The sequence below is a fragment of the Mus caroli genome, unplaced genomic scaffold (genome assembly GCF_978045245.1).
Source record: "Mus caroli unplaced genomic scaffold, Mus_caroli_1 scaffold_18, whole genome shotgun sequence".
Taxonomy (NCBI): Eukaryota; Metazoa; Chordata; class Mammalia; order Rodentia; family Muridae; genus Mus; species Mus caroli.
The window spans coordinates 81463723-81478205 of record NW_028227273.1 but is presented as its reverse complement, the minus strand read 5'-3'; the positions used below and the strand labels follow the sequence as shown (position 1 = coordinate 81478205).

General features: G+C 45.0%; 1 protein-coding gene across 1 annotated transcript; it reads left to right on the top strand.

Annotated features, from left to right (window-relative positions):
• The first annotated feature begins 6251 nt into the window (after window positions 1–6251).
• Window positions 6252–8446, top strand: LOC110288124 (sperm motility kinase 2B-like). The gene is made up of 2 exons (XM_085832970.1): window positions 6252–7805; window positions 8212–8446. The coding sequence occupies exon 1, from the start codon at window positions 6306–6308 to the stop codon at window positions 7758–7760; it is 1455 nt and encodes a 484-aa protein (XP_085689096.1). The 5' UTR covers window positions 6252–6305; the 3' UTR covers window positions 7761–7805; window positions 8212–8446.
• Window positions 8447–14483: the final 6037 nt, after the last annotated feature.

Here is a 14483-nt window from a genome sequence, read left to right as displayed (position 1 = left end):
TGGAACTTAGAGTATAAAGTGAGCCCTGAACACAGCATAGACTTGGTTTACTATACATCATGCCAATGGCTGTGTGTGCTGACAGGGAGGGTGTGTGTGGGGGGGGGGGAGGTAAGAGAGAGAGAGGTGGGTAGGGAAAGGAAGGGAGGGAGGGAGGGAGAGGAAAGAAAGAATGGAACAAGCTTGTATGTACATGGTCATGGATATTCCCACCATGTGTATGGAGGTTAGAGGACATTTTTGTCAGATTTTACCTTCTACTTTGTTTGAAACTAGGTGTGTGGTTTGATACTACATATGCCAAGGTACCTGGCCCACAAGCTCCCAGATATTTTCCTGTCTCTAATGCTTTCCCTGTTTCCTAGGAGCTCTGATATTGCAAGTGTGTGCTCAGTGTCCACATGCGTTCAAACTCAGGCTCTCGCACTTTGCAGGGCAGGTGTTCTAACCACTTGTCTATCCCCTCAGGCCCCTCCCATGTTTTTGATGAGAATCCAAAACCTTGGAAATTATGAGAAAGGCCTCTTTCTGTCATCCTCACACGTGATAATATGCTGCTCTATTATATTTCATGAGCAGAGCTGGGGTCCAGGAATCACCCCACAAATCACTCAGCCATCTCAGTCAAGCAGGGATAGTTTATTGAACATAGACCCGGGGACTGATTGATCAGGGATGCAGGTCAGACTCAGAAGTTTAGACTGCAACCCTGTTTCCCTTATAAAAGGCAAAAACCACAAGAGCTCACGGCAACCATAAAAGCTCATACACAGGTGCAGGAAGTCTTGCCAGGCAGTTGGGTGGCTGGTTCGAGTCCAAGCTTATTGTTGCTAACTATACAAAGCAATCCTAACTGACCTTAGTTATTATGATTGGCCCTAAAGGAGGGCAAGGGTAGGGGAGTTTCCAAGAACACCAAAGCATAAAGCTTAATGAAATATGCAGTTAATGGTTAGCCGGGTATCAGGAAGGCCCTCTGTAATGATGTAAGATGGCTGGCTACAGGTATAAAACGAAATGGCTACAGTAATGTCAGAAAGGCAGCAGCCACCTAGGTCTTAATGAGCAGGACCTTTTTTTTTTTTTTTAAGTTAAGTGGTGGCATCATCCTGGACCCATCAGCTGGAATGCAAAGGTGACCCACAGAGTGTAGACATGAGGACTTTAAAGCAGGAGGCACAGCAAACATTCAAACCAGAGACCTAAGGACATCAGCCCATCCTAGAGGTTTTGATTTCTAAAAGCCTAATGTCAGTCTCCATAGCCCACCTAAGCCAGACCCTTGAGTCCCTCCCAGCCCTGCCAGGACAGGTCCTGATGTGACCTCATTAGGAGTGATTATGATGTAGCCCAGGCAGCAGGGTTAAGCTGTGGCCACACCTAGATTTCTTTGAGTGTGTTTAGAGGAGTTGGTAGAGTTGGTGGAGTTTGTTGGAGTTGGTGGAGTTAGTGGTGCCCTTTGCGATTTCGTTGTATCTAGTGAGCTATGTGTGGATTGTGTGTTTGATTGCTTTGTGTGTGAGCTTGTGTGTGTGTGTGTGTGTATCTAGATTAGTGTGTGTTTGGGAGGAGCTTGTGTGTGTGAGTTGTGTTTAAGTTTACTTGCGTGTGAGTACCTTTGGTGTGTGTGTATACCTGTGGGTGACTGTAAGTGCACCTGTGTGTTTCTGTGCGAGCGTGTGTTTGTGCACAAGAGTGTGTGTAGGTGCACCTGTCGTAGGTGTGATAACACCTGTTGTGTTGACGCCATCAGTCAGCTTGGCCATTGTTTCTAAGGTAAGCCATCTACTTTATTTTTTTTAAGATTTTTTTTATTATTATTTATTCACTTTACATTCCAATCATAGCGCCCCTCCCTCCTCTTCTCCTAGTTCCACCTCACATGCCCCTCCTCCTATACTTCCCTCCCCTTCTCAGAGAAAGGGAGGCTGACTCCTTAGATGCCACCATGCCCTGGGACATCTAGTCCTAGCAGGACTAAGCCTATCCTCTCCCACTGAAGCCAGAAAAGACAGCCCAGTGAAGGGAGAGGAATCCTAAGGCAAGTAAAAGAGTCAGAGACAGCCTCTGCTCCAGTTGCTAGGGGACCCAAATGAAGACTAAGCTGTACATCTAATACAAATGCGTAGGGGACCCAGGCCCACCCCTGCATGTTCTTTGGTTGGTGGTTCAGTCTCTGTGAGCTTCCATGTGCCCAAGGTAGTAGACTCTGTAGGTCTTCTTGGGGTGTCCTTGACCCCTCTGGCTTGCTCAGTTCTATCCCCACTCTTCCACAAGACTCCCCAAGCTCCACCTAGTGTTTGACTCTGGATCTCTGCATCTGTTTCCATCAGCTGCTAGATGAAGCCTCTCAGAAGACAGTTAGGTCCTGTCTGCAAGTCAGAGCATCCTTAACATTGTTCTCTCCCATGGGGTGGGTCTCAAATTGGGCCTGTCATTGGTTGGCCGTTCCCTCAATCTCTGCTCCATCTTTATTCCTGAACAAGTTATAGGTGGGACAACTTTGGAGTGAAGGTTTTATTGGTTGGTTAGTGCCTCCCTCCCCCTACTGGAAATGCTGCCTGGCTACAGGAGATGGCCACTTCAGTCTCTCCAACCCCAGCTGCTAGAAGTCTCAGCTAGCATTACTCTCATAGGCTCCCTAGAGTCTCCCCAACCCCATCCGGGCCAAGTCTGCAACTCATCCCAGAGATGCATCCCCCACATCCAACCCTCTTCTGCCCCTCCCCCTGCTCTCCCCACACCTATCCCTACCCCTGTTCCCCTCCCCAACATCTCTCCCCCTCAGTTCCCTCCTTACATCCAACTCTATTTGATTTCCTCTTTTGAATGGGATTCAAGCATGCGCTCTTGGGTCATCCTTGGTACTTAGCTTCTTTGGGTCTGTTGATTATAGCGTGGCTCTTCTGTACTTTATAGCTAATATCCACTTGTAAGTGAGCACATACCATGTTTGTCTCTCTGGGTCTGGGTTACCTCACTCAGGATGATATTTTCAAGTTCCATCCATTGGCCTGCAAAGTTCATGATGCCTTTGTTTTTCATGGCTGAATAGTATTCCATTGTGTAAATGAACCACATTTTCTTTATCCATTCTTCAGTTGAGGGACATCTGGGTTGTTTCAAGTTTCTGGCTGTCATGAATAAGGCTGCTATGAACATAGTTGAGGAAGTTTCTTGTTTGGGGTATATGTCTGGGAGTGGTATAGCTGGGTCTTTGAGGTAGAACTATTCCTGATTTTCTAAGAAAGTGCCAAATTGATTTCCAGGGTAGTTGTACATGTTTGTACTCCCACCAGCAATGGAGAAGGAGAAGTGTTATCCTTGCTTCACATCTTCTACAGCTCGTGATATCACTTGAGATTAAATCTTAGCCATTTTGATGGGTGTAAGATGGAATTTCAGAATCATTTGTAGTTCTCTGAAGAATAAGTACGGTGAACATTTCTTTAAGTGCTTCTCAGCCATTCAAGATTCCTCTGTTGGGAATTCTCTTGTTTAGTTCTACGCCATGTTTTTCAGATTGGGTTCCTTGGGTTTTGGGGGAGTTTTTTGTTTGGTTGTTTAGTTGGTTGGTTTTTTTTTGGTTTTTTGGTTTTTTTAACATTAGCTTCCTTTTGAGTTCTTTATATATTTTGGATATCAGCCCTCTATCAGCTGTAGGACAGTGAAGATTCTTTCCCAATCTATAGGCTGTTTTGTCCTAATGACAATATCCTTTGCTTTATGGAAGCTTGCAGTTTCATGAGGTCCCACTTATTGTTGATCTTAGTGCCTGATCCATTGGTGTTCTGTTCAGGAAGTTGGTTCCTGGGCTGATGAGTTCAAGGCTATCCCCCACTTTCTGTCCTATTAGACCTTGTGTGTCTGGTTTTACGTTGAGGTCTTTGATCCACTTCAAAATCTGAAATGAAAATGACTCGGTTGACTGTTTTTACACAGGGTTTCTAAAGACTGAAAGTTGGTCCTTGTGTTTGCTGAACTAGCTACCCAGTCTGTGGATATTGGAGGGTTTTGTTTTGCTTTTTGTTGATCTTTTTTTCCTGAGACAGGGTTTTTCTGTATAGCCCTGGATGTCCTCGAGCTGGCTCTGTAGACCAGGCTGGCCTTAAACTCAGAGATCCACCTGCCTCTGCTTCCTCAATGCTGGGACTAAAGGTGTGTGCCACCACCTTGGGGGTTATTTGAGTCTTAACCTTATATGCTTTGGATTTTATTTTCTGGTTTCTTTGCTTGGCTGGTTTTTGGCTTTCAGTGTTAATTGAGGTTTTTGTTTGAAATTCTCTTTTGTTTTTATTATGTTTAACAACATTTGGTGGAATTTTGTGCCAGTTTTGGCTTTCTGACTTTTGTTCTTGTAGATTTTCTTATTTATTGTATTTTTGGTTGTTTCCATTTTGGCTACGTTTGGGACTTTATGTTTTGTTTTGTTTTGTTTTGTTTTGTTTTTTTTCTTTTTTTGGTTTTTCGAGACAGGGTTTCTCTGTGTAGTCCTGGCTGTCCTGGAACTCACTCTGTAGACCAGGCTGGCCTCGAACTCAGAAATCCGCCTGCCTCTGCCTCCCAAGTGCTGGGATTAAAGGCGTGCGCCACCACGCCCGGCTTTGTTTTGTTTTGATTTTGTTTTTATTTTATTTTATTTTATTTTATTTTATTTTATTTTATTTTATTTTATTTTATTTTATTTTATTTTATTTTGAGACAGGGTTTCTCTGTGTAGTCCTGGCTGTTCTGGAACTCACTCTAGGACAGGCTGGCCTCAAATTCAGAAAGCGGCCTGCCTCTGCCTCCCAAGTGCTGGGATCAAAGGTATTCACCACCACTGCCTAGCTTTTTTTATGGTTTTTAAAAGTTATAATATCTTTTTGAGATTTTCAGACATCCACCACCCCCTGCCCTTCCCTCGCTCATCCCAGATCCATCCCCACAGGAACTCCTACAACCCACAAAATTCATGTCCTTTTTGAATAACCTGCTGTCATATGTTCATGAGTGTGGGGGCATCCACTGGAGTGTGGTTGATCTACCAGGAGCCACATCCTTAAGGAGGAATGACTCTCTTTTCTAGATGTCATCAACTGTCAATATTCCCAGGATTGATTGGTCAGGGTGCAATGCTTGATTCTGGGCAGATTTCATGTTGGAGCTGTTGTGAATTCATGAGTGCACTGGTATTTTCGTGTCAAGAAGATAATATTTTGCTCTGGCCCTTCCCAATCGCTGGTTCTTACAATCTCTCCATTCCCTATTTCTATGATCGTCCCTGATCCCTGGAGGGAGGATAGGAAGGAGGGGAGAGGGAGGAAGGAAAGGGGAAGAGGGTACAATGTAGAAGCCCAGTTTTTGAGCACTTTGTTAACACTTGCTCTGTAGTCTTTGGCCAGTTGTGAGTTTCTGTATAATTGCACAAGGAAATTTCTCTGAGATATGAGAGTTACTGATAAATGTAATTTCTCTGAGATATGAGAGTTGTACTAATAAATACAGTGGCCACACCAGCTTATATCCTACCATGGACAACTTACATGAGGGTTTCCATCCCCCACATCCACCCACACCAGCATTAGTGCCTTAGCCATCTGATTAGAATAATATATAATCTCAAACTAGTATTAGTTTTCATCTCCCTCACGGCCATATATATATATATATATACATTACTCAGCTACTTCCAGGTCTTCTGTGAGAACACTCTTCAGATCTGTATCCCAATTATTCCCAATTATCCATTGCGCTCCTTTCTCTGTGATTTTTTTTTTACTTCTTTGTGTTTTCTAGAAGTTTTGATGAGTTTGTTATATTGATCATTTATATATTTCCTTGTACATTTTTTTGTTGTTGTTTTTTTGAGACAGGATTTCTCTGTATAACCCTGGCTATCCTGGAACACACTCTGTAGACCAGGCTGGCCCCGAACTCAGAAATCCACCTGCCTCTGCCTCCCGAAGGCTGGGATTAAAGCCATGCACCACCACATGCAGCTCCTCACATAGTAATATTTCTCCTTAGTGTTGCTGAGCTGTGCCCCTATCTCCTAGTGACTTGCAACTAGGCTTTTTTAATTTGGATTTTCTTGGCTTTGTGTATGGTTTTGCTTTTCTGGGTTTCTACTGTTATTATTTTTGGTTGGGTTTTAGTTTTTGGTTTTGCTTATTTTTCAATATTTTAATTTTTATCTTAGCTTTCTTTCTTCCCTTTATTTCTCCCCAAACCCCTTAGGTAGCATTTATACTTTGTTACCTCAATTGGACTCTGGGAGTCAACAGAAGTCAGAAAAGCTCAGATCCAAGCCCGCATTCTCTGACATGGAGAATTTTCATGCTCAATATGTGATGCTAGAGACTCTTGGCCATGGAGGCTGTGCCAAGGTGAACCTGGCCCGGCACCGCCTCACAGGCACCCACGTGGCTGTCAAAATGTTTCAAAAGAGGAAGTATTGGTGCAACCTTCTCATGTCTGAGATACAGTTAATGATGATGGCAGATCATCCGAATATCATCTCTCTCCTTCAAGTCATTGAGACCAAGAAGAATTTATACCTCATTATGGAGTTGTGCGAGGGCAAAACACTTTACCAACACATCCGAAAAGCTGGTTACCTGCAGGAAGATGAAGCACGCAAATTATTCAAGCAGCTCTTAAGTGCTATGAACTACTGCCACAACCAGGGTATAGTTCACAGGGACCTGAAACCGGACAATATTATGGTAGAAGAAGTTGGGAAAGTGAAGATCATTGATTTTGGACTTGGCACCCACGTGAAGTCAGGGCAAAAACTCAACTTATACTGTGGGACTTACCCATTTAGTGCTCCTGAGGTGCTCCTTAAAAGACCCTATGATGGGCCCAAGATCGATGTATGGACTCTTGGAGTTGTGCTGTATTTTATGGTGACTGGAAAGATCCCATTTAATGCAGCCAGCAAACAAAAGCTGCTAAAGAGAATTGTTGCAAGAAAGTATTCTTTTCCCTCTAGACTGTCAGTAGAGCTGCGAGACCTGATTAGTCTTTTAATGACGGCCAACCCCAAACTTAGGCCCACTGTTGCTGAAATTATGATGCATCCCTGGGTCACAAAAGGCCCAGGGGCATTCCCAGATCCTTGTGAAGAACAGATCCCCCTCAAGCCAGACCCTGCGATTGTAAAAGCAATGGGACATATTGGGTTCCAAGCTCAAGACATTGAAGATTCGTTACGTCAGAGAAAATTCAACCAAACCATGGCATCTTATTGTCTACTGAAAAAACAGATTCTTAGGCAATGTGACAGGCCAACCCGGGCTTGGCCTGTGAATCCATCGGTGACCCCATTCCCTTCCCTTGTTGATACTGCTACTTTCCATCTCAGACTTCGGAGGAGTGAGACTAAACCCAGATGTCCCTGGTCATCCACCAATAGGCAAGTGTCTGTCTGCTGCAAGAGTACTAGTAGGAAAAGAGACAGAAGAGTCAGTTGGCCCGGTGGTCTCCCCAGGCCACTCCACACAACACCCACAATGGACCACACACATACCCATACTAGGAGTGTACCCTGCATTTACTCAATGTTTTGCAGAATCCCCCCAAAGAGCAGCGATGAGAGTACAGAAGGCCACACCTCAGCCTCAGCAGCAGATAAGCCTGTCCACAGCAGGGGCTGGCCCAGAGGCATCAGGGGGTGGACAAGGAAGATAGGAAATGCGATGAGGAAGCTCTGTTGCTGTATCCCATCAAAAAAGACATCTCACGTGGGGCAGAACAGAGTCTCCCCCCAAAAATAAGACACAGGAAGAGTGTCAGGAAAACAAGCATCCGGCACAGCCCAGGTACATTTCTGTATATGCATGTATCTATGTTACTCATATCTGAGTCAACTGGCAGATTATACTTATGTATATGTGGGGAAGCTAGGTCTAGACACCGTGGGATGATGGTTAAATGGAACCTGCCAATAGGTCTAGCATCCCAGAAGGTATCTCCCGTATGTACCCTGCACGTTGAACAAGGAGGAGAACTGACCATGCTAGGGGGAGGAAGTGGGAGAAGGAGGAGGAGGAGATGCTGAGGGAGGAGAGGGTGGTATGTGGTGGGAGCTAGGAGATGGGGGGAAGAGGTTCAGACACGAGGAGGTAACTTGGGGGAACAGTGTGAAACAGGGTAACCACAGTTGGAGAGATGCCCTGTGCAGCTGAGGTTCTCAGCATCCCTCTCACGTGTGCTGTTGCCTTTTAGAAGATCACCAGAGGATGTCGGATGCTATGATTCTACAGTTATAGTATTGGAAAGGACCCATGTATAGACATGGACCTGCAAAAGGGAAACTTGTGGAAAGGCATCATGTTCTGGGTTCAGCGTGCATCACTCAGAGCCCCGAGTCCAACCAAGTAGGAAGAAAGCAAATGATGAAATCCCAGATGGCCTCTGGGATCACCATCAGAGCAGGGGCTGAAAGCCTGTGCAAAGCTGGTAGAGACAGAAGCCCTTCTGCCTACCCAGGGTCATAATCAGACTCCTCCTCTGAGAATAAAATACATGTTTGTGAAAGATGACCTCGGAGATTTTCCTGCCTCTTCTTTACATAGGATAATTGTTCCTGTGGTGTTCAAAAGCCCCAGGAAGAATAACTTCGCACCCCAAGCCACCAGATCATTAAAAGTGCCTTGAAGGGACCAAACTTTCAGGTGCCTGAAGTGGGGAAGTGTGAAGCTGGGTGTGGACTTTGGGTCCTTCTCGACCCAGCAGCATGATCAGAAGGACTAGAGAGAACATTAGATACTATCAGCTTAACCCACTTCCACAGAGGCAAGCACGGTAACACTGTGGATTCCTGCAGATGCGGCGTGAGTTGTAAGATCAGACAGTCTGGAGTTAGCTAAATATCAGTGTCCCTTGGCCTCAAGGGAGAACGTTGTTTGGATTCCAGCCCTAGCCTAGTCCTGTAATAAACACCTAGTACCCCTCAAACGCAGACAGCAAGGTCTACATGATGTTCACAGCTCCCCTGGCCTGAATCTGTCCTGTGATTGATACTACAAAACAGGAAGCAGGGACTTGAACTTGAGATCATGGACTAAGGCTGGGGAGGGCTTCAGGGCACTTGATCTCAACTGCAATGTCAGAAACTGAGCCACAATGATCAAGGGTGGCAGGTTTTCTTTTCTTTTCTGCTCACAGGCCTGGCAATGAAGTGCACATATGTGGATCTTTCCTCCCACTTGTACTGTCTGCAGTTATGAGGTCTTTCAACAGTGGACTCAAAACCCCAGAAAAGAGTCTTCAAAAGGAAAGAGCTATACACTGCACTGCCCATAGCACTCTGAAAAGCAGAGGACCTTTCAGGGTTTGAGCCAATCAGTGCTCAATAGTTAGCTTCCGGGTACAGTGGGTGCTCAGGAATAACACCGGAGCATGTGTTCTGTGACCTGACTGTGGTTCAGAATCTGTTTCATGTGTGCCAGCAGCACAGCTAATCTCTTCACAGTGTCCACACAGCTACTGGTCCTCGCATGTGCCTGCTCCACCTTTGGACCTTAGAGTGTAAAGTTAGCCCTGCATGCAGCATGGACTTGGTTTTCTATGCATCATGCCAACCTCTGTGTGTGATTACAAGTGGGGGGGTGTGTGTGGTAGAGCAAGTGAGAGAAAGGAGAGGGAGAGAGGAGGGTAGAGAAAGGGAGGGAAGGAGGAAGGGGAGACAGAGAATGGAACAAGCTTGTATGGACATGGTCATGGATATGTCCCACCATGTGTGTAGAGGTTAGAGGACATTTTTGTCAGATTTTACCTTCTACTTTGTTTGAAACTAGGTGTGTGGTTTGATACTACATATGCCAAGGTACCTGGCCCACAAGCTCCCAGATATTTTCCTGTCTCTAATGCTTTCCCTGTTTCCTAGGAGCTCTGATATTGCAAGTGTGTGCTCAGTGTCCACATGCGTTCAAACTCAGGCTCTTGCACTTTGCAGGGCAGGTGTTCTAACCATTTGTCTATCCCCTCAGGCCCTTCCCATGTTTTTGATGAGAATCTAAAACCTTGGAAATTATGAGAAAGGCCTCTTCTGTCATTCTCACAGGTGGTAATAAGCTGCTCTATTATATTTCATGAGCAGAGCTGGGGTCCAGGAATCACCCCACACACCACTCAGCCATCTCAGTCAAGCAGGGATAGTTTATTGAACATAGACCCTGGGACTGATTGATCAGGGATGCAAGTCAGACTCAGAAGTTTAGACTGCGACCCTGTTTCCCTTATAAAAGGCAAAAACCACAGGAGCTCACGGCAACCACAAAAGCTCATACACAGGTGCAGGAAGGCTTGCCAGGCAGTTGGGTGGCTGGTTCGAGTCCAAGCTTATTGTTGCTAACTATACAAAGCAATTCTAACTGACCTTAGTTATTATGATTGGCCCTAAAGGAGGGCAAGGGTAGGGGAGTTTCCAAGAACACCAAAGCATAAAGCTTAAAGGGATATGCAGTTAATGTCAGAAATGCAGCAGCCACCTAGGTCTTAATGAGCAGGACCTTTTTTTTTTTTATGTTAAGCGGTGGCATCATCCGGGACCCATCAGCTGGAATGCAAAGGTGACACACAGAGTGTAGACATGAGGACTTTAAAGCAGGAGGCACAGCAAACATTCAAACCAGAGATCTAAGGACATCAGCCCATCCTAGAGGTTTTGATTTCTAAAAGCCTAATGTCAGTCTCTTAGCCCACCTAAGCCCGAGCCTTGAGTCCCTCCCAGCCCTGCCAGGACAGGTCATGATATGACCACATGAGGAGCGACTATGATGCGGCCCAGCCAGCAGGGTTAAGCTGTGGCCACACCTAGATTTCTTTGAATGTGTTGAGAGGAGTTGGTGGAGTTGGTGGAGTTTGTTGGAGTTGGTGGAGTTGGTGGTGTCCTTTGCGATTTCGTTGTATCTAGTGAGCTGTGTGTGGATTGTGTGTTTGATTGCTTTGTGTGTGAGCTTGTGTGTGTGTTTGTGTATCTAGATCAGTGTGTGTTTGGGAGGAGCTTGTGTGTGTGAGTTGTGTTTTAAGTTTACTTGCTTGTGAGTACCTTTGTGTGTGTGTGTGTGTGTGTGTGTGTGTGTATAAACCTGTGGGTGACTGTAAGTGCACCTTTGTGTTTGTGTGCCAGTGTGTGTGTGTGCACAAGAGTGTGTGTAGGTGCACGTGTCGTAGGTGTGAGAACACCTGTTGTGTTGAGGCTGTCAGTCACCTTGGCCATTGTTACTAAGGTAAGCCATCTACTTTATTTTTTTAAGATTTTTTATTATTATTTATTTACTTTACATTGCAATCATAGCCCCCCTCCCTCCTCTTCTCTTAGTTCCACCTCACATGCCCCTCCTCCTATAATTCCCTCCCCTTCTCAGAGAAAGGGAGGCTGACTCCTTAGGTGCCACCATGTCCTGGGACATCTAGTCCTAGCAGGACTAAGCCTATCCTCTCCCACTGAGGCAAGAAAAGACAGCCCACCTAAGGGAAAAAGATCCAAAGGCAGGTAAGAGAGTCAGAGACAGCCTCTGCTCCAGTTGCTAGGGGACCCAAATGAAGACTAAGCTGTACATCTAATACAAATGCGTAGGGGACCCAGGCCCACCCCTGCATGTTCTTTGGTTGGTGGTTCAGTCTCTGTGAGCTTCCATGTGCCCAAGGTAGTAGACTCTGTTGGTCTTCTTTGGGTGTCCTTAACCCCTCTGGCTTGCTCAGTTCTATCCCCACTCTTCCACAATACTCCCCAAGCTCCACCTAGTGTTTGACTCTGGATCTCTGCATCTGTTTCCATCAGCTGCTAGATGAAGCCTCTCAGAAGACAGGTCCTGTCTGCAAGTCAGAGCATCCTTAACATTGTTCTCTCTCATGGGGTGGGTCTCAAGTTGGGCCTGTCATTGGTTGGCCGTTCCCTCAATCTCTGCTCTATCTTTATTCCTGAACAAGTTATAGGTGGGACAACTTTGGAGTGAAGGTTTTATTGGTTGGTTAGTGCCTCCCTCCCCCTACTGGAAATGCTGCCTGGATACAGGAGATGGCCACTTCAGTATCTCCAACCCCAGCTGCTAGAAGTCTCAGCTAGCATTACTCTCATAGGCTCCCTAGAGTCTCCCCCAACCCCATCCGGGCCAAGTCTGCAACTCCTCCCAGAGATGCATCCCCCACATCCACCCCTCTTCTGCCCCTCCCCCTGCTCTCCCCACACCTATCCCTACCCCTGTTCCCCTCCCCCACACCTCTCCCCCTCAGTTCCCTCCTTACATCCAACTCTATTTGATTTCCCCTTTTGAATGGGATTCAAGCATGCTCTCTTGGGTCATCCTTGGTACTTAGCTTCTTTGGGTCTGTTGATTATAGCGTGGCTCTTCTGTACTTTATAGCTAATATCCACTTGTAAGTGAGCACATACCATGTTTGTCTCTCTGGGTCTGGGTTACCTCACTCAGGATGATATTTTCAAGTTCCATCCATTGGCCTGCAAAGTTCATGATGCCTTTGTTTTTCATGGCTGAATAGTATTCCATTGTGTAAATGAACCACATTTTCTTTATCCATTCTTCAGTTGAGGGACATCTGGGTTGTTTCAAGTTTCTGGCTGTCATGAATAAGGCTGCTATGAACATAGTTGAGGAAGTTTCTTGTTTTGGGTATATGTCTGGGAGTGGTATAGCTGAGTCTTTGAGGTAGAACTATTCCTGATTTTCTAAGAAAGTGCCAAATTGATTTCCAGAGTAGTTGTACATGTTTGTACTCCCACCAGCAATGGAGTAGGAGAAGTGTTATCCTTGCTTCACATCCTCAACAGCATGTGATATCACTTGAGATTAAATCTTAGCCATTCTGATGGGTTTAAGATAGAATTTCAGAATCACTTTGATTTGTATTTCTCTGAAGACTAAGTACGTTGAACATTTAAGTGCTTCTCAGCCATTCAGCTATTCAAGATTTCTCTGTTGGGAATTCTCTTGTTTAGTTCTACACCCAATATTTTGATTGGGTTCCTTGGGTTTTTGGTTTATTTGTTTGTTTGTTTGGTAGGTTTTTTGGTTTTTTGGTTTTTTAAACATTAGCTTCCTTTTGAGTTCTTTATATATTTTGGATATCAGCCCTCTATCAGCTGTAGGACAGTGAAGATTCATTCCCAATCTATAGGCTGTTTTGTCCTAATGACAATGTCCTTTGCTTAATGGAAGCTTGCAGTTTCATGAGGTCCCACTTATTGTTGATCTTAGTGCCTGATCCATTGGTGTTCTGTTCAGGAAGTTGGCTCCTGGGCTGATGAGTTCAAGGCTATCCCCCACTTTCTGTCCTATTAGACCTTGTGTGTCTGGTTTTATGTTGAGGTCTTTGATCCACTTCAAAATCTGAAATGAAAATGACTCGGTTGACTGTTTTTACACAGGGTTTCTAAAGACTGAAAGTTGGTCCTTGTGTTTGCTGAACTAGCTACCCAGTCTGTGGATATTGGAGGGTTTTGTTTTGCTTTTTGTTGATCTTTTTTTCCTGAGACAGGGTTTTTCTTTGTAGCCCTGGATGTCCTCGAGCTGGCTCTGTAGACCAGGCTGGCCTTAAACTCAGAGATCCACCTGCCTCTGCTTCCTCAATGCTGGGACTAAAGGTGTGTGCCACCACCTTGGGGGTTATTTGAGTCTTAACCTTATATGCTTTGGATTTTATTTTCTGGTTTCTTTGCTTGGCTGGTTTTTGGCTTTCAGTGTTGAGGTTTTTCTTTGAAATTATCTTTTGTTTTTATTATGTTTAACAACATTTGGTGGAATTTTGTGCCAGTTTTGGCTTTCTGACTTTTGTTCTTCTAGATTTTCTTATTTATTGTATTTTTGGTTGTTTCAGTTTTGGCTTTGTTTGGGGCTTTATATTTTGTTTTATTTTGGTTTGGTTTGGTTTAGTTTGGTTTTATTTTGTTTTGATTTTTGAGACAGGGTTTCTCTGTGTAGCCCTGGCTGTTCTGGAACTCACTCTAGGGCAGGCTGGCCTCAAACTCAGAAATCTGCCTGCCTCTGCTTCCCAAGAGCTGGGATCAAAGGTGTGAGACACCCCTGCCCAGCTTTTTTTTATGGTTTTCAAAAGTTATAATATTTTTTTAAGAATTTCAGACATCCATATAATGTATCTGGATCCTAGTCACCCCCTACCCTTCCCTCGCTTATCCCAGATCCATCCCCACAGTCACTCCCAAAACCCACAAAGTTCATGTCCTATTTGAATAAACTGCTGTCATATGTTCATGAGTGTGGGGGCATCCACTGGAGTGTGGTTGACCTACCAAGAGCCACATCCTTAAGGAGGAATAACTCTCTTTTCTAGATGTCATCAACTGTCAATGTTCCCAGGATGGGTTAGTCAGGGTGCAGTTCTTGATTTTGGGCAGATTTCATGCTGGAGGCCACAGCTGTTGTGAATTCATGAGTGCACTGGTCTTGTTGTGTCAAGAAGATAATATTTTGCTCTGGCCCTTCCCAATCGCTGGTTCTTACAATCTCTCTATT

Excerpts from the sequence above, each read along its gene's own strand:
- LOC110288124 (XM_085832970.1), top strand. The coding sequence starts at position 6,306 with ATGGAGAATTTTCATGCTCAATATGTGATGCTAGAGACTCTTGGCCAT.